This window comes from Equus przewalskii, chromosome 4 (genome assembly GCF_037783145.1).
Source record: "Equus przewalskii isolate Varuska chromosome 4, EquPr2, whole genome shotgun sequence".
Taxonomy (NCBI): domain Eukaryota; kingdom Metazoa; phylum Chordata; class Mammalia; order Perissodactyla; family Equidae; genus Equus; species Equus przewalskii.
This window is the reverse complement of record NC_091834.1, coordinates 82,394,717-82,414,751: the sequence shown is the minus strand read 5'-3', so window position 1 is coordinate 82,414,751 and position 20,035 is coordinate 82,394,717. Positions and strand designations below refer to the sequence as shown.

General features: G+C 39.9%; 1 protein-coding gene across 10 annotated transcripts in view; it reads left to right on the top strand.

The window, feature by feature from the left end:
• The window catches only part of GRM8 (glutamate metabotropic receptor 8), a 718,262-nt gene that overhangs the window by 114,794 nt on the left and 583,433 nt on the right, over positions 1-20,035 (top strand). For all 10 annotated transcript variants that reach the window (XM_070616524.1, XM_070616523.1, XM_070616520.1 and 7 more), the window contains exon 3: positions 19,767-19,983. In XM_070616524.1, the coding sequence (XP_070472625.1) occupies positions 19,767-19,983 (217 nt within the window). The remainder of the gene's footprint in view (positions 1-19,766; positions 19,984-20,035) is intronic.

Genomic DNA, 20,035 nt, shown 5'->3' with positions numbered 1-20,035 from the left:
GAGATTGTTATGTTTTCTTATTATGTTTCTATCAGTATAAAATGTCTGTCTTTATTTCAGAAAGTATTCCTTGTTCTGAAGTCTTCTTTGTCTATCTTAGCTTTTTTTTTTTTTTTTTTTTTGAGGAAGATTAGCCCTGAGCTAACATTGGCTGCCAATCTTCCTCTTTTTGCTGAGGAAGACTGGCCCTGAGCTAACATCTGTGCCCATCTTCCTCTACTTTATATGTGGGATGCCTGCCACAGCATGGCTTGACAAGTGGTGCCATGTCCACACCCGGGATCCAAACCGGCGAACTCTGGGTCACTGAAGTGGAATGTGTGAACTTAACCACTGCACCACCAGGCCAGCCCCTATTTTAGCTTTTTTATGATGACTGTTTCTATGGTATATATTTTTTATCATTTTACTTTTAACCTCTCTGTGTTTTTATATTAGAGTGAGATTTTCCCCTAGCTTTGTTAAGGTATAATTGACAAATAAAATTGTAATACATTTAAAGTGTAAATTGTACTTAGTACTTAGCAACAGAGTCAAGAGAAACCTATGCAGATCGTTGGAACTCTTTCTCTGCACAACTTTCTTTTCCCTGGTTCTTTAGCCGACGGATACTGTCATTCCAGCTTCTTTGAACTATTTTTTCAGTTCAGTGGGATGACCTTGTTCTGCTTGAGATGTCTCTACCTACTCCACAATCCAGAAGATGTTTCCAGACAGAAGCCAAGACAATCATAGAGGTCAACTTATTTATTTCTCTTTCTCAGACATCACAGTCCTGAACTGCCTATTGTTTAAAAATAGTTATGTCATATTTTGTCAATTTTCTAGTTGTTTACAGTAGGGAAGATTTCATTTGGTTCCAGTTATCCCATCATGGCCAGAAGTGGGTCTGTGCATTCAGTTTTAATCATACTAAATTTAAAGTACGTTTGAAATCTTTTAGTGGAGATCCAATATCCAGTTGGTGTTAGATTTACATTTTAGAGAAGAAATCTAGGTTGAAAAGATAAATTTGGGAATTGTAGTAATACGCATGGTGATCAAAGTCATAGCATGATTGGACGTTATCACCTTGTGAAAATAAAACTATGTGAAGAAAATTGGGCTTTGGGTCCGGCCTCAAGGAGCTTCACTTTTATATTCCAGGCAAGAAAGATGAGCTAGAGGAGATAACAAAGAAGCAGCATCTAGAGAACAGGAGAAACCAGGAGAACATGTTGCAGAAGCCAGGGAAGGTATTGTCAAGATTTTAATGATGCTGGTTCAAGTGAAATGAGGACTGAAAATTGGCCATTGGATTTTGTGACATGGAAGGTTGCAATGACCTTGCCCAGAGCAGTTTCATTAGAGCATTGGGGCAGAAGCCAGATTGAATGCTGAGGAGAGAGTGGGAGGTAAGATAATGGAGAGGGTAAGTTTAGATAATTTTTAAAACTTTAGTTTTAAAGGGGAGACAAAAGTTAGTTTGGGACCTATAGCTGGGTGAGAGTTTCAGAAATGATTTCACTTCTTTTCCCTTTTTTTTTCTTTTTAAAGTATGCTTTTTGGTGAGGAAGATTGACCCTGAGCTAACATCTTTTGCTGAGCTTCCTCTTTTTTCATTTCTCCCCAAAGCCCCAATACATTGTTGTATATCCTAGTTGTGGGTCATTCTAGTTCTTCTATGTGGGATGCTGCCACAGCATGACTTTATGAGTGGTGTGTAGGTCCCTGCCTGGGATCCAAACTTGCAAATCCCAGGCCTCGGAAGCAGAGTGAGTGAACTTAACCACCTGGCCATGGGGCCGGCCCCATGGTTTCATTTCTTTTTAAAAAATGTTTTCTTTTTAAATAGGAGAGGCTTGAGTATATAGAAATGCTGTTGGGAAGGACCCAGTTGAGAGTATGAGGTTAATGATTTAAGAGGCAATCTATAGTGTCAAGAGCACAAAGGCTACTACTGCATGTGCAATTCAGAGCATGAGTTGAGGCTAGATCTTAGATAGAAAAAAGCAATATATCTTCTTGTAACAGAAGGAAAGGAGAGAGAATGTATGACCAGGAAGTCAGGTTTGTCCATTTGGTGGTGGGAAATTGACAGCTATCTTTAGCTGATGGCTTCTGTTTCTTATGTTTGAAAAATGCTTGACCCATGTTGACATAGATCTGGAGAAGTTTTGAAGAAAATTTGGTAATGTTTAATCAGAAACCATGGACAGAATAATGCAGTTAAGTTTCCGTAGGCCAAGACATGTTTGATTACAACATCCGGCTGATGACTAGTCACGAAAGGACTCAGTGACCCAGGAGACTAGTATGGATGAAATGAGACTGTCCTGAAGAAAGACGACTGTTAGATGATTAGGTCAATGGTAGCCCCTTAGCAAGGATGGAAGACTAGGGAGAGAACAGTGGCTTCCTTGCCTGTTCCATCCCCTGCTAAAGGCTCCCCCTTCTCTCTCTCTCTTCAGGTTTCTTTCCCTGTTTCTGACATTTAGTCCTCAAGCCCCACTGCTGTCTCCACCCGTCTTCTTCTCCTCAATCTCTAGCCTTAGTTGTCTAATTCTGGTTTCTTATCCAGTATTTAATTCTCACTCTTCTTCACCCCTCTTCTGAAAATAGTCTCTTTATTACTTATTTACTACTTATTTTCTCCATTTTTCAGCATTTCCAATTCCTCCTCTTCTTGTTTGTTTGTCCTCCTGCTTTCTTTTTTTAGCTACCTTGAATCCCACTTGTTGTCCCAGTCTCTCTTTATTTTTTTATGAAAGAAAAAGGTCTACATTTTCAGTATTTTCAGTCCTAATTCAAGGTAGATTTTCTTAAATGCCATCGAGAGCTGCTTCAAATTTTCTCAAATTTTATTCTTTGGAATTAAAAAATTAAAGGGCATTTGATGAGCAAGGTGTAAGTCTCATCAAGTTTAAGGTTGAAGCAGTATTTTTTTTACAAGACAGAAGTGTCTGAAAGGTTGGTTTGTTTTGTTTTCTTTTTGCTTTTTTAAAAAAGAGGGTCCAATAATATTTACATATAGTCTCTGGCAAACCATTATGAAAACATTTACATATTTAGATTATTTAGAAATTAGAGGGAATTGGAAAGACAGTAAATGTCTTCATATATCTAAGTTATGGTCTATGAAAAAGGAGTTAGCTCTTCATAAAAAAAGGAAAGTCTATTTTCATTTAAGCACCAAAAATGTGGAAAGCTTCTGAGAAGCGGTTTTACCAAGTAGGCTGCAGATATCGAAAGTTAGGAATCCTGAGTTGTTTTACTGTCACTAGTAGGCAGTTAATCAACAGCATATATGGATCATCTACTATGTGCAAAGTACTTTCCTAGCATCTGCTAAAGAATACATTGTATCCCAGAGTCTTAGCTCTCAAGCCTGCCCTCTGATAGGGAGTAAGCATGAGGAATGAATTTGCTCTTCAAAACTCAAGTGCAAGAAACTTTTTTCTTCTATATCAAATAACTCTAGTGCTGAGCCACATTGACTGACATGTCAAGAAATTCAGTCATTGTCATAATTTGGGCCCATATGTCAGTTTCCAATGCTACAGAGATGTTCACTATAGAGATGCTCACTGTAGCCCCCATGGGCTATTAAAACAAGGTGACTCCATTCCTCCCGTGGCAAGCGTAGGCAAGGGGCTCTTTTGATGAGGTTCCTGGCTTCCCAGGCACTGGAAAGGAGCAAAATGAAGATCTCCATCATTTCTAGTCCCTGCGGAACCACCATTCTCTCTCTCCATTTCCATTTCCAAATCCTCTACCTCAAACCTGAGGTGATCCTCTTTCTCTAGATAGTTCAACTGTACAGCTTCTATAGGCTAAGGCTTCTGAATCTGAGGCCTATTCATTCTCTAGGGCACACAGGCTTGAGTGCTCTTGTGGAGGGCACAAAGGTAAAAAAAAAAAAGGGAAAAAAAATTCTTTCACAGTTCTCCTAAATCAACAAGATCCAGATAAAGAGGAATATCTCACTAAATTATCCTGTTGCATATAAATGTTATGGAAAATGTATTGATGACAAGGTACATTGCATCTGATGTTTGACATTCAATCATGCAGCCTTTGTCAAATTTTTATTTTTCAGAAAGTCATCTGTTATTTTTAAATAAGTAAGAAACATATTTAAAATCGTCTCACTGACTCAACACTTGACATGATATATTCACTAGTCTATAGATTTACCGTGACACTAAAAATAAACTTCATGCCAGCCTTTGATGCAAGAATTGAAACATAATGCTCCTAAAATATAATCATAATTTTTGAGTAGAGGAATATTTTTGAAAAGAAATTTCTAGCTATCAGGAAATGCTATTCACCTTAGGCGAAGTGAACATCATGTTCAAGGCACCAACTTTTGCATAAAGTGCACTTGGAGCTTTTACATCTCCTCTTGATGACAACATCCAGATCTACCAAAATAATCCTTGCAATGAATGCATTTAGTTCTCTTTGAGCATGATATGGAAATTTTTCAAAAGAAAATACAGGGCTCCTAGTATGCATTCAATGCTTTAGACTAGAGCAGTGCTTTTCCAATTTCATTGTGCGTGTGAACCACCTGGAGATCTTGTTAAAATGCAGATTCTCATTCAGTAGATCTGGGGTGAGGCCTGGGGTTCTGCATTTCTAAGAAGCTTCCAGGTGATGCTGATGCTGCGGGTTTTCTGATAACACTGAGCAAGGTTGTAGAGAAAACTTCACTGACTACAGATACTATAGTCAATGCTGGTAAATTGACCTTTTTGCAATGTGAATACATCTTTCATACCAAAACACATGGGTAATTTTTTTTCCTTTCAAGGAAATTTGGACCTAAATTTAATTTTTAAAAACTTTTCATTTATGGTGGTTAAACTGAATTCTGAAAAATATAGGAAAGATGAGGGCCAGACAAGGTAGACCAAAGTCATGCATTGTAAGGTGTAAGAGTAAAGCACTCAGCATGGCATAGTTGGAAGTTCTTATACACAATAAAGTGTGTAGCATGCATATAAATTAGGAGCCAAGCTGATTGGCCTGCTGTGATTTGAGGTGCTTGATGCACCAGTTGGCCTCTGGTTTATGCTGGGGAAGATGTGATAAGTTTTGGACATGTTTTGAAATGCCTGCTCGATGCTCAAGAGGAGATTGTAAATAAGTATAATATGGGTCTAGAGGTCAGTAAAGAGATTTAGATTGGATGTACAGATTTGGAGTGGGTGTGAAATAAAAGGAAAATAGAGCCCATGCCATATCCTAAAGAATACTAACATTTAAAGGAAGAAACAAAGAAATAATAGCCAACAAAAGAGGTAGAGATTTACAAGGAAAATCAGGAGAGCAAGTTTTCATAGAAGCCAAGTAAGACTAGTGGCATATAGTAGGTGCTTAATAAATGTTTGTTGAAATGAAACCCAAAAACAAACAACAAACAAACAGAAAACCAGACTGAACTGGGATCATCAACACCTTGTACCAAGACCACTGAATTGTTTGATTTTTCCAAGTATATTCATTCATATGTTTGTTTCTATCAAATTCTGTCCCCTCTGCCTAGAATACCCTTCTGTCTCCTTCCACCTTTTCTGATCTTTGCCTCTGCTACCTACCCCCTGTAGTGTTTGTGCATGCTCTCTCTGACCTTTGGGCCTTGATGATCCCCATTGCTCCTGGCTGCTCTTGTGGACCTGGGTGATTGCTGCCCAACCTGCCCAAGCCCTGTGTGTGCCAACCCTGTCTCTGGCCAATTGCCGGTACCCAGCTGGGCTAGGAAGCCACCCTCCCCTTAAGGAACTGTAGTCATTGACAGAACTAAAAGGGGAAAGTCGTATTTGCTGTGAGTAAGTATTGGTATTTCCTTTTCACTATGATCCTTTTCAATATGATCGTATTAGTAATGGTTAATGGCTTCCGAACTATTGCTGAGCCATGACCTGTGACATTGAGGGAGTTGTGTATGTGACCAGGAGAAGTGAGCACAGGGAACTGTGGTGCCTTCCTCCGGAACTTGAGCACTCACAGAAGGCAAAGCTACCGAAGAATGAACATTTTAAAATGGACCTGAGGTAGTGGAATGTAGAGATGTTTTAGAGATGAGTCAGGAGTCAGACTGCCTGGGTTTGAATCACACTTACAAATTATTCAGTCTCAGGAAAGTTACTTAACTTCTCCAAATCTCAGTTTTCTCATCCGTAAAATAAGGATAGAGCACTTAGCACAGTTCTTGGCCAATAAAGCATGTTAAATGAATGTTGGCAAAACTAACCAAACACACATACACATGTATATGTATGCCTGCATGTACACATACGCACGCACACACACAAACAACATTTCAAGAGTTCAATGTGCAGATGGGATATGACACATAAAGGAGGTTTATTAAGAGTGATAAGCCGGCCTCCTCAAGAAAAAAGATGGTGGATGGGGCAGAGATGAGCAGAAAGGGCTAATCTGTTCACTTTGGGGAAACTTAATGTGCTGTCTTTTGGACACTAAGATGATAAGATGATGCTTATCAGAGGAACATGTGGTTGGCACATTCTCCAACATGTGGTGGAATAATGGAATCTGAGTCATTTACGTTCTATCATCTACTTTTCCTGTTATCTAATGATGGCAATTTGTGAAATCAGCCATTTGGTCTTTGGAATGGAGTGGGGTTTCTTCCTATGTAAATGGAGGTCTAATTAAGACCTTTAACCACGTAGGTACCATCTTCTAATGTTGAGTTCACTATCTCAGGCACCTTAAATGAAATGAACATTTCCAGTAATATTTGATGTTCAGAATCAGTACCTGAATGCTAGCTGGGGGATGAATAATCAGTTGAAGACCAGAATATCAGTGAAGGTGGATAATCACTGAAAATTCAAGGAATTGTCAACTGGGGAACTTATTTGTATAAAAAAATGTCTGTATCAACATTCTTCCTTATTTCAGGATTCAAATCATATATTATTGAGTGGCAAAATGCCAGCCTAAATGGAATATTTGCCAGCTTAAGGTTTATTGACTTCAATTCATTGGTTATAATTACTAACTTTTTATTTTTTAATGTTCTAGTACTGACATGCTTGGGGGGAAATTGAACCACAGCAGTGATTGCACAGCGAGGGAATCAGCAGAAGAGGAAAATTAAATGCTAGGTGATAGTTTGAAGTCAGCAGTGATGGGAATGAGTGGGTAGGAGAGTTAAATTTTTAAATGATTTAGCAAATGATGCTAAGAAGTGCCGTGGCATCATTTTGGTTTTTCTAATATAACAAATCATAATTGACCATTTTTTGTACTCCTGTAAGAAAACCTCTTTACAGAAGATTTTCACTATCTTAAGGAACTCATTGCAGAGTTTTCCCTAGCTTTTGTTTAAAAGAATACTTAGAGATAGCTTTCGCTTTGAAATCTCAAGCTGTTTGAAAACTTTGTTGAGAAGGTATCAAAGAAGTGTCTTTTACTCCAGAATGCAGTAGAATCCTGGCAGTAGGAGTTAGAAATAATGAAATCAGGGAATGACATTCTCCTTGTCTCCCTGGGATGCTGGGTCACTGAGCAGAGTTTTCAGAGTTGGACAGATCCATTTGTTTCTCTTTCCTCCTCTTGAGAGGTGCTGAAAATGTGTATTATCTTGTAAGAGAAAAAAAAGGCCAGGTTATTCTCCTCCTGGGTAGTTCTAACTTGCCTCTCATGTCTTTTGAAATCCTATCCCAAAGCCTTCACTACCTGAGTAGAAATGGAGAGTTTCTTTTTACTTTTCAATCACTTCTTTACTTTCCTAAGGAAACAAATATTAGAACTTATAAGTAATACAAAATTTACTTTTTCCTGGGCTCTTGCCTTAAAGTTGTTTCTTGTCTATGCTTAGTTTCTGTTGGATTCACTCATTCTTTCATGTTCCATCTATCCATTCGTTTGTTCGTTCATTCCTGACCCTTACAAACCTCAGGATCTATGAGAACATAAAGCAGTTTCCTGCTAATAATTACACAGTTATTTCCTTAGATAAGAGGACCTAAATCATGCATAGACTATTTGAAAATGCTATGTGCAAAAAGCCTGGGGAATGGTGGTCTTTGATTTAATATTATTCAGCCTGTGGCAAGTTTCTAAAATGAACTACCTGTCAGTCGACTGCCCTTCCTCTCCACTTCTACAAATTGGGTGGTTTACACATATGAAGGGAGGCTGAAGTGAGAGGTGATCTGTGGCTGGTGTTCAGTGCTCATTCCCTTTTTTCCATCATTTTTCATGTGTCAGCTTAATGTCATTTCCTCAGGGAAGCCTTCCCTGTCCCCCTGGACCAGATGAGTTACCCTGTTAATCTTAGCAGCCTGTATTTCTCTTTCACAGCACTCATTACAATGGCTGTTAAATGTTATTTGGATGATTGTTTATTTAATGCCTGTCTTTTCCGTCTGGCCATATGCTCCATGGGGATGGGAGGACCATGTGTTGTTTACTGCCCTATTCCCGGAGCCTGTCATGGTGTCTGGCACATAGTGGGAGCTAATTTGTTGAATGAATTAATCAAAAAGTAACCGTTAATCAGGAAAGTAATCATTAAAAAGATATTGAGTTTAATTTAACCACTAGTCAGAAAAAGTGTGTATTAAATTAACCTTTTTAATTTGTGTGTAATATTGCATATGGACTATGTTATCATTTTCTAGAAATCACAGGGTACTGAAATGTGTGGAAAGGAGAAAAAAATACAGTGATCACTTTTTTTAATAAGGAAAAATCGAAGGTTAGAAGTCATAAACTAGAGGAACTATAGAACTGGTTGGCATATTAAAGTTCCATCCTTAAAAAATGAAGGTTTTAAATCCAACTTGCTGTTAGAACTTTTGGATGACTATATACAGGGTAGTTAGGCTTAAAAATTCCCACACTACTAGTGACTTGATAGATTATAACAACTCTTTCCCTTAGGAGCTGCTGTGCTTTCTCATTGTAAAATGTAATTAGCAGATGTAAAAAAGGGTTTATTAATCTTATAGGGTATAATTATGGTTGTTTATATATAAATTCTTTCATATTCATGGATTGCTTGTCTTTCATTTTAAATAAACAGGTTAGAAGTCAAATGTCATTACCAATTTGATTAAAATCATTCCACTTGTTTTTTAAACAGGATGTTAGTCATTTTTTTTTCCAAAAGAAATTCTGACTTACTTGGCCTAGTTTTAGGGTTGGAATTTCCAATAGGCAAGCCAAAATGTCTTAGTGTAGATGTTCTGCCAAAAGTATTTGAAAGCATCATGTTATAAAAAAGCAATATAGTATAGAAAACTGGAAATCTGCACAGCCATGCATACCTTTATTTAAAGCGTCTAATGGCCAATGATGAATTTGCCTGGGACGGAGAGTGTCTGCTTGCCCCTTACATCCACCTTCTCTTTCGCCTTCTGTCCACTGCCCTGGGAGGCAACTCTGTGCAGACAACATCAACAGGTTCTCCTGCCCCTTGGTTTCCGGTGGGTTTGGTCAAGGAGAGAGCTAGCAAGAGGTCAGGGAGGGAGGAGAGGTCAGGATATGATTCTTTTGGATCTCTCCCTATGGGGTTGCCAGGGGCTGCTGTGTCCCTCCAGGGAAGTCACTCCTTCTCTCAAGATGGCTTCCATTCATGACTCCTTTGGGTTTCTCTAACTGCTCCCTCCTCTGGCCCTTAGGGTCCAAAGGTGGCAACTGGCCTCCTCTGACTTTTACTGGATTATGGCTTTCCATTGCCATTCCCTGTGTACTGCCCCTGCCTTGAAAATAGTCCCTTTATTGAATCCCCTGAGTTACCATAATTTGAGTGTGCCATTTTTTTTCTTTGCTTCCTTGACTCATACAATACCCTTGAAAAAGTACTGAGAAAATGTACCTTTTTACAATGCAGTAGAATATCCCAGTGGACCATCTGAAACCAAGAAATGAATTTGTAAGTGTAATATACGGGTATACTTTCAGGCATACATATATACCAAAATGCACTTTTTATGTTTTGAAGAAAGCGTGCCTCTTATGACTTGATCTTCATATCTGCCATTGAAATTTCAGATTCACCATCAGTAGCAAACCATCTTTGAATTATTTATCTAGTAGTGACAATGGATTGACCTTTTCTCTCCCTTCTCTGGTTGGCTTTGTTATTGGTGCTGTGCGTTTGTGAGGAGGAATGTTCTGATGAGGAGTAAGGTCTGCATCTTGGCTCATAATGGAATTAAACTCATGGCCTTAAACCCACTAACATTGTGTTATACTCACCTGTGTTAACTAACCACAGGCTCTTCCAATGTGGGTGTGTAGATAGCTTTGCTTACTCTGAATGAGCTGATGTTGGGGAGAAGAATGAAAAACACAGTACAATGAAATCTCTCCTTCTCTCTCTCCATGGCCTCCACAATTTCCCATTTCAATAGACCTCCCCTCCTTTTCTTTTGCTAAGCTCCACCATGCATCAAAACACAAAAGTTTTCATCTTCCTCTGAATTGACTATGGGAATTCAACTGAGAAGAAAGGCAGAGACTGAATTTCACATTTGGCACTACCTTGTGCAAACAGGAAGCTTACTATCTGTCCACTGTGTGGGTGGAGCTGCTTTGAGCAGGTCTTATTTTGGGATGGCAATAGTGCTTCTTCATGTTTGTGGAAGCAAACTCAGGATAGCCGTCACTCTTCATTATTACTCCGCTCTTTGGCTCTATGTTCTTTTTTCCTTTCCCCCTGCTCCTTATTCCATTTTCATGAAGCTGAGAGGAGCATGAAAGCTCAGGGCAGTGTGAGAAGGGGAAGGTCAGTGCTGGGCATTGACTTCTAGCCCTGATGCATCATTTTTACCTACTTTCTGATTGCATACTCATGTTTTGCCACTAATAGCAACTAGTCATTTTAATACCAGAGAGCAGCCATGTCTGAAAAGACAAAGTTAATGGCTGTAATCATTATGCTTTTCTGGACCTAGTTCTGCAGCAACAATAAATCCATCCCAAGACCAGGTGGCAGGAAGCTATCATAGTGATGGCTGCCGTTGCTCAGGCCAGCATCACTGAAGAAGTGCTCAGGAAAGCACTACCCCCTGAGGGAAGAGCAAAGCTTCAAGCTGATATTTCACTGGAGAAAACCAATGATGCTATTGAACAGCACGAAGATCCCACCCCGCGAACCTCCTCCATCATTAAGTTCAACGATCAATGGACAAGGTTGTTTGCAGAGATAAAGAAAGAACAAAAACCCTTTTGGCAGGAATTGATGGTGAAGATATGTGTGACTCAGGTCTTCAATTGTCTTCTGTCTGCAAACCCGTCCTCAGATGTGTGCAAGTTTCTTGCAAGAAGACTTAAATTTACTACGATTCTGAGAGGCTTCCTCTGAGCTGTGCTTTAGGTGGCTCATTGCTTGTTAGGAGTGTCTTGGCTTTCTAGAGACCTTGGGTAAACAAGAAACTTTGGGAAATGTATGCAAGATTAATACTGTTTTGAGCAAACATAGAAATTTTCAAGGTTACCGTGGTATTTTGATATGCAAACAGTGGGAAACCTTAGAAAGGCAGCTGGAGTGGAATTGTAACCTTCTTGGACCCTGAAAGAGTGTTTATGGTGTCTGAAGGCCCCTCAGCCCCTTTGCATCTCAGTAACATCCCATCTCTCTCTGTTAGTCATGAGCAGTGAGACTCAGTGATGGCAACAGGGAGAGATGCAGTCCGTTTGAGGGAGGAATAAACTTTCAGCCCTGCCTAGACTATCCATCTTACAGATAAAGATAAGCAAGAAGGAGCAAATGATTAAAGAATCTGTGACTTTGGTCCTTGACTAGAAATGTAATTTGTTTTCTTCTTTAATGAAAGATTGAAGTCCATGAACTGTCAAAATATTTGCCAAGATAGTTACAAAGTTTTCATGTCCACTTTCAGCATTTCAAAAGGTTCAGTGGCAATTGTATGTTTCCCTATGATGTGGCTGCACAGCCATGACTGAAATGGCACTAAGTTGAATTAGACTGGCATTCCATCACCTCAGCTTGGTGGTAATAGATATCTCATGCTGATCAGAAGCTTAGCAGATAAATAGATCTTTGAGTAATAAAGAAAATGAGAAACGGATGACTTTTTTACTTAAATAGTTTATAGAAAAGTCCTTCAAAATTACCATGCATGGAGGAAAATAATAAAAGGAGTCCTTGATTGATTGATGGATGGATCAATTTTTCTTTCAGTGAATATATATTGAACCCCCACTAGGTGCTAGAAGCCCGTGTTACACTCATAAACAACACAAAGAAGATCCCTGTAGAATCTACATTTTTGTAGGAGAAACAGAATACATGAATTAATACAGGTCGTGATCAGTATAATGAAGGAAGTGAATAGGGTGATGAGGTACTAACAGGAGTGGGGAGACCACCATTGATGGGGTGGTCAGGGAAGGCCTATTTGAAGAGGAGACGTTTGAGCTGAGGCTGAAGAATGAGAAAAACCTGGAAGGATTTGGGAAAAGTGTATGAAGCAATAGGCATGAAGCTTGGAGAGGAAAAAGGCCTTGGCCAGATTAGGGAGTGGAAAGGAAGCCACTTTGGCTGGATCAGGTGAGCCAGGGGAAAGGTGGCCAGATGCCAAATCACAAGGATCTTGCAGCAAGACATTTGGACTTTATTCTAAGAGCAATGGGGAAATGATTGAAGGACTTTGAGCAAGATTCTGATATGAACTTATTTTTAAAGATCAGTTTGGCTGCTGGTGTGGAATGCATTTGAAAGGGACAAGAATGGAAGCAGGAAGAGCAGTCAGGTGGTTTCAGGAATGCAGATATCACAGTGGCTTGGACCAGGGTGTGGCATTTTGCTCCATCATCCCTAGGGTATGGCCTGAGATGGCTAATTGAACTCTAGACATTATGTCCAAATTCTGGCCAGCAGGGGAGAGGGAGGGGCCTGAGAAAGACGTGTCCTCTCCTTTTAAGGACACTTTTCAAAAGTTACACTCACCACTATGCTAATGATCATAGCTGCAAAGAAGGCTGGGAAATGTAGTTTTCTTTTGAGTAGCCAATTCCTAGGTAAGAATCTGGGATTCTATCTAGAAGAAGTAAAGAACAGACAGTAGGGAGAATAATTTCTGCTAACTTCTGTTTAAAAAGAAGTATATATATATTTATCAAAATATCCAAGAAACTGTAAATGAATTTCTTTTGAAATAGAATTTTTGCCTCCTTGAGATCTAAGTTAAACTTTTAGAATCTGTTACAGTATGTAAGTCCAAGATTTGCGGAATAAGTAGCTAAATGTGGATCAAGTAATTAGTTTTATAAACAGCTGAGAAAACACCAAATAACTCCCTAGACACATGGCTGTCTGTTAAGAACTGGATTGGAAAGAATTCAGCATGGACTTGAGGCCAAAATGATGCCTCCTACTCCCACACCACATCTCAACCTGGGACTTGCTTCTGCCTGCACAGAAGCCTTAAGTGCACCTACTCAGCCAGTGCTGTGAGCTTCATGCCTCTCTCACACACCTGGCTGTCAGTGGAATATGGAGAAGAGGGGTGGGCTTTCTCCTAAAGAAGGGAGATCCTGCCTGATCTCAGACACAGAGAAAAGAAGCCTGGGATGTTTGAGGGCAAGAGGTCAGAGAACGAAGACAGAGCCTGTTAGCCAGTCTTGCCTGAGAAATGTAGAACTTTGACCTCTGTTCAGTTTCCTGTCTCCTTCGGGGAGAATAAGTAAAGATGGAGATCTAGGTAGGAAGTATGCATTCTGGAACTCTCTAAGAGGGGTGAGATTGGGGATAGGAATCTCTTCTTCTATGGACTGGAGTGTAAATGTACTGGGAGAAGAAGAAGAGTTTTTTCCTTAAGTAAACCGATTATCAGAAAAGTGGAAGCTAAAGCAATTTTCTAAGGCAGGTATGGGGATGAGCATCTTGAGTTGTGCAATTAATTGCCTCAAATGTGCTTTATTTTGGGTAATGGAAATATGGCGTTATTTTAGGCACACATCATATTCTTGTGAAACCTCAGCACAAGGAAAATAAGAAATGAAAACAAGCAGAATGACAGGTGTTTTCAAGTTATGCAGTTTGATGCCTTAAGGCACTCAAAGAAAAAGGAAAGGAAGAAGTCATGTAAGGACAATGGTAGAGAAGGCTGGAAGGGAAAATGGATGGAGAAGGGCTAAGAGGTTAGGATAGGGCTGAGGGTAGGGAAGCACAGCAGTGAATGTCCCTTCCACAGAGACCTGGAGGAGTGGGTGTGTTACTCAGGCTTCTGGCACACTGAAGGGGTCATGGGAGAGAGGTTAACAATAGGACTATTTATAACGTGTGGGTGCAGTGAAAGAAATGAACACAGGGTGGGAAAGTACTCAGGAACTAGCAACAGTGGCAAGACCTGAAGGGATAGGTAGAGAGTGGTCACTAGAACCTGGCAAGGGCTTAAGCTATGGATGAGCGCTTAGATGCAAACACTGAGTGAGTGGGGAAGGAGATGGGGGAACTAACACTCTGAATTCTGTCTCTTCCTGCTCTCCCATCTCCTGTTGGTGTCTCCCACTGGCCAAACTCAACTGAAAGCTGAGGCGAGGTTCCCAGGTGCTAAAGTCATAGAGTGGCCTCCTAGGACATAGAGCAGGACAAAGAAGGATTGAGAGGGACAAACTGAGAATAGCCTGCACAATGTTTTGCTGGAATGCAGAATAGGAGGCCATGGGGAAGAAGCTGTATCAAAATTCTTGCCCCAGTTTGATTAATTACTTGCCTCCGAACATTCATTGAGCACTTGCTCTGTCAGCTCCTGGGGATACCAGATAAATCAACAGAGACTTTGTCGCTGAGAGGATCGTACCCAGCACACAGTTGTGGTTCTAATATCACATGATGGAGGCCATGGGAGCAAGAAGCAGCAAAAGACAGCTCTGCCGGAGAGAGTTAATGAAAGCTTCCCAGGTAGGAGGTGACTTTTGAGCTGGATATTGAATTTGCGCAGAAGATCACCAGGCAGAGGAGAGCAGAAAGAGTCTTGCTACACAGGGAACAGCGTGGGCAGGGGTGCAGCTGCTGTCAGCGTGTGACAGGGAAGACAGGAGGTTGGGAAAAAGGATGGGACAGAGTCTGATATGAGAGCTTTGTGAACTAGACCAAAGAGTTTGGATATTATCCTTTGAATGGGCAAGTGGGAGTTCACAGAGGCTTGTAAAGGATGCTACTTCTTACAAAGGATGAGCTGATGCAGAATGCTTTCCCTAACACCTTCTTTTCTTGGTACATTCTTCTTCTTTTCTCTCTCTTCTTCTATCCCCTACTCACTACCTTTTCAACTGTTGTTATTGTTTCTGGTAGATGGAACCTCCAGGGTGAAGGGATGAGTTAGGATGGATTTAGCGTAGGGAAAAAAAGAGAAACATCCGAGGTTTTAAAAAAAGTTGTACTTCAATTGCCAGTAGGATTTCATTTGAGGGTAGTGGAGATATTGAGGATGCTGGCACAGAAATTAAAATGCCTAATGAGCCAATGCTTAGTGGTTGACCACAATAAAGTAAAAGTGAGACCTGACTTCATGACAATGTGAAAAGTTGTCTTGAAATGTGATAAGTATACCCTGGTGTCTATTATTGTGGACTGCAACATAGCAAAAATTCAACAAATGAAAATGCAAACATTTACTCTCACATTACTTTTCTGCACGTTGATCTGCAAAGAGAAAATGCTTCAAGACTTTGGGGAGAAAGTCTTTTACCTAATTATTCAAACAACCATTTTATATCTGCACTTTTATTTTATATACCCTTTACACCTGTTTAATTAATCCTAAACATGATGCTGACTGCTAATTAAACAGCCCTGAAAGTGACTGACTGAAGGTAGTAATTTGAGATAATTAGTTTTGGTTTCAAACACTAAATTTTCACACTTTGTGCTCATTTTTAGAAAGCGATGGCTCATTATTATAGACAGGGTGGGGGTTGTATAAGGCATTTTACTGCTGGACTCTGAGTACCTGAGGAAGTGGGAGGATTATTATATATCCAAATAGGACAGGGAAATGGTATAGTGCTATAGAATTCACTATAGAATGCTTCCCTATCCCCTCCTACGCACACACACATGCACACACCACACTCACACATGCACAGAATTCCTTCCAAAGTGAAGGTCAGGCTGTTGAATCTCTTTCATTAGAACATAGAAATGGACATGGTCTTGATCTTTGGGAAAGTTTTATCTAGTAAGGGATAGATCTCACTGAGTCATCCATTGTCTCTCTGCCAGGTCCTCTAGAAGCAAGCAATAATGGTGAAAAAGGCCAAGGTTTGGAATGTGGTTTGAGGTTTGGGGGGGTGTCCTTGCTGAGTAGTCATGTATTACCAAGGCACAAAGCCTAGTCAAAGGAATAGTCTGCCAAGATAGGGCCAGTGTATCTGGCAGAGTAAGCAAAGGGGCAGGAAGGAGGCAAGTCAGACTGGCTTTCATGATCCCACAATTTTAAGAAGCAAGTTAACATGGTCCCACTAGGAGAACAGGACCAGGAAGAATTTGGGGTTAAATCATTGTTATAGCCAATATAAATAGATACAGGTTACACAGAGGCTAAATAGATTCTACAGCACCCTGGAGAGCTCCAAGCAAATTGTTCTACTTCTGTTCCCTAGGTAACTGAAGCTTTTATATCTTAGGAAGTTCAGTGTCACTTCATTGGCCACCAATATGGAATAGGACTCTCTAGACCTAAGAAAGACTGTCTAGATTTTGAGAGCTTTTCAAAGATGTCAAGAGGAGAGTCAAAATCTCCATGTGGAAAACACTAACTCAAAAAGATATGTGCACCCCCATGTTCAATGCAGCATTATTTACAATAACCAAAATATGGAAGCAACTTAAGTATCCATGGATGGATAAATAGATGAAGAAAATGTGGTGTGTGTGACAATGTGGTGTGTCTGTTTGTCTGTGTCTATTTATATGTATGTATGTACACATGTACATATACAGAGGTCAAAATGAAATATTGTACGGCCATATAATGTAATGAAATATTACTAAGCTGTAAAAAGAAGGAAATCTTGCCATTTGTGACAACATGGATGGAACTTGAGGGCATTATGCTAAATGAAATAAGTCAGACAGAGAAAGACAAAATTGATATGATCTCACTTATATGTGGAATCTAAAAAAAAAAAAACCCACAGAACAAACATACAAACAAAAAACCAAGTTCAGGGATACAGAGAACAGACTGGTGGTTTACCAGAGGCATGGGGATTGGGTCGGTGAAATGGGAGGAGGGGTTAAATGTACAGACTCCCAGCTATAAAATAAATAAGTCATGGGGGTGTAATGTACAGCATGGGGACTATAGTTGATACTACTGTGTGGTATGTTTGAAAGTTGCCAGGAGGGTAGATCTTGAAAGTTTTCATTACAAGAAAAGAAATTTTGTAATAGTGATGGATGTTGACTGGACTTACTGTGATCACTTTGCAATATATATGGATATTGAATCATTGTATTGTACACCCGGAACTAATGTAATATTGTATGTCAATTATATCTAAATTAAAAAAATTGGCAGCTGCCCAAACAATCCCCCCAAGCAAAATTATCCAATTCTATTTTCAACTAAAATTGGTGAGGAGAGATATCACAAATAAAGTGTTAAAATTAAAAAAAACATAAAATATCTATGTGTATTGGGAATCAGTTGGCCAGAGGGTAGTGGGCCATGGTTAGATTCCAGGGTTTACAGCCCTGAGTGGGAAGGTGGAACTGCAACCTTTTTGACGTTAGAGCAGTGACATTAGCTGTAGGATCTGATGGAGAGCAAAGTTAATTGTTTTACGTACGAGTCAAATCTGCATCTTCAATCAAGCAACCTGAGTTAGGGCATCTTGGAGTCATTTTGACTTCTGAACGTTCACTCACATTGTAGCGTGGCAGCAGAGGAGTGCTGAGATACATAGCTGCATAGGTCACCTTCCCAAATTGCCCTTCTTTCATAGTTTCTTTGGGTGATCACATGCCTTTGTGGCTTGAACTACTGCCTCCATTATGTCCTCACCGTTCTTTATCTCCAGTCCTGAAGACTCTCTTACACTCCAGATCCCCCAAGATTATTGCCCTCTTTTTAGTTGCTTTCATTCATCTTGCAGGAACCTCAAAAGAAGCAAATCAAAAGTTAAATTCCTTGTTTTTGTCTGTGCAGTCTTCTCTTGATCTTCTATCTGGGTAAACAGCAAACATTGTCTACCCAGTTACCAGAGCCAGAGAACTGAGAGTCATTCCACATTTCTCCTCATCACCTACAGCATTCCCTATCTTTTAGATACTTACAAGTTCTACACCCTTTCTTTTTCCTCCTGCCACTACCTTAGTTCATATTTTCTGACTTAGATTTCTATAGTGGTTTTCTGACTGGTTGTTCTGCATCTAGTATGGCTTCCCTTTAATTTAATGTATCTCTAAGCATCGTGTGGGTCCACCTGCATCAGATTCTTCTGGAGGGCATATTAAAATGCAGATTACCAGACCTCTAGACATACTGAGGCAGAATCTTCGGGAATAGTGCTACCTATATGCTCACTGAAATTTGAGGGTCGCTGTTCTTCCCACTGCTGCCAATGTGATCTTTCTAAAACAAAAATCCAATTATACCACTCCCTTGGTTACAATCATTTGGTTCTTCCCCATGCCCTTTGTGATAAACTCCACAGTCCTAGTCATACCTGACTAGCCCTTCATCATCTCTCTAGCTCTGCGGTCTTATTTCCTGTCATTCCTCCCTTGGTATCCTGCATTCCTGCCATGTGAAACGCTGCAATTCCTGGATCTACCGGGCCCTTTCTTGACTCTATACCTTTGGACGTGCAGTTTCTTGAGGCTGAAATGTTGTTTCCTGCCTTGTATGCTAGATTTCCTGCATCTTCTGTGTTCCCGTCTAGCCTGTATGTCCCTCTGCTGCACTTCTTTAGCATCCTTCTGTTCTTCTTTCTTGGCACTTTTCACTGCTAGAGTAAGAGGATAGACAAGTGAATATTATATTTGAAAAAATTTTTAGGAGGAGATTTGTGGCATGTAGTTAATTTGTAACTCAGTTTGAATTTATTTAGGAGAAACAACATAGGATTCCTAGTTTTGACAGTCTTCTGGCAATTCACCATGTTTATCTTAGAAAATCGTCTCTTTTCTTAAAGAAATTACAGTATGGATTCCTGTTTTGTGACTTTTTTTGGGGGGGCTGGCTAGAAAGATGTTTTTATTAGAAAATATGTGGTTGACTATTCCTAAATCTTCTTGTGGTACTCAATGATTATATCTAGACTTGAAAAACTATATATTTAAAATAATTTACCAAAAATAAAACCTTAAGATTGAAATAGTATTGTGTAAAAAAACTCACATTGAATTGTCTGTCATTGTGTAGCCTTTATGTCCTAAAGCCAAAGACAATTTCAGAGGTGACCTTTTCTGATGTCTGTAAATGTGATACCTTCATTTCTGTACCAGAAGTAATCATGTACAGAATAAAAAAGCAACAACAACAAAAAGCACCAACGTTTTGCTGTGGCTTCAGAAACAATGGAATCTGAAGCAAAACTAAATTCTTTATTGCTGTTTAGAAATGTGCTTTGAAAGAAGGTCAGCCCACAGACCATTATAAAATACTTTCTAATTAAATTGGTGGCCATATAACCACATTTTGGCTTCGGGCTGCTACGTCTAGGTTTCTGGTGTAGCTTTGGCTGTTTAGTGTCTTGTGACAGTTCATCACTCGACAAGATTCCTCATGGGTTGAAATGACGTGCCATTTGTTTTACAGATACCTCAAATCAGCTATGCATCCACAGCCCCAGAGCTAAGTGATAACACCAGGTATGACTTCTTCTCTCGGGTGGTCCCGCCTGACTCCTACCAAGCTCAAGCCATGGTGGACATTGTGACAGCACTGGGGTGGAATTATGTGTCGACACTGGCTTCTGAGGGCAACTATGGAGAGAGTGGTGTGGAGGCCTTCACTCAGCTCTCAAGGGAGATTGGTAAGCGTCTATTTATCCGATGATTGTATTTGGAGGCGACAGGTTGCAGAAG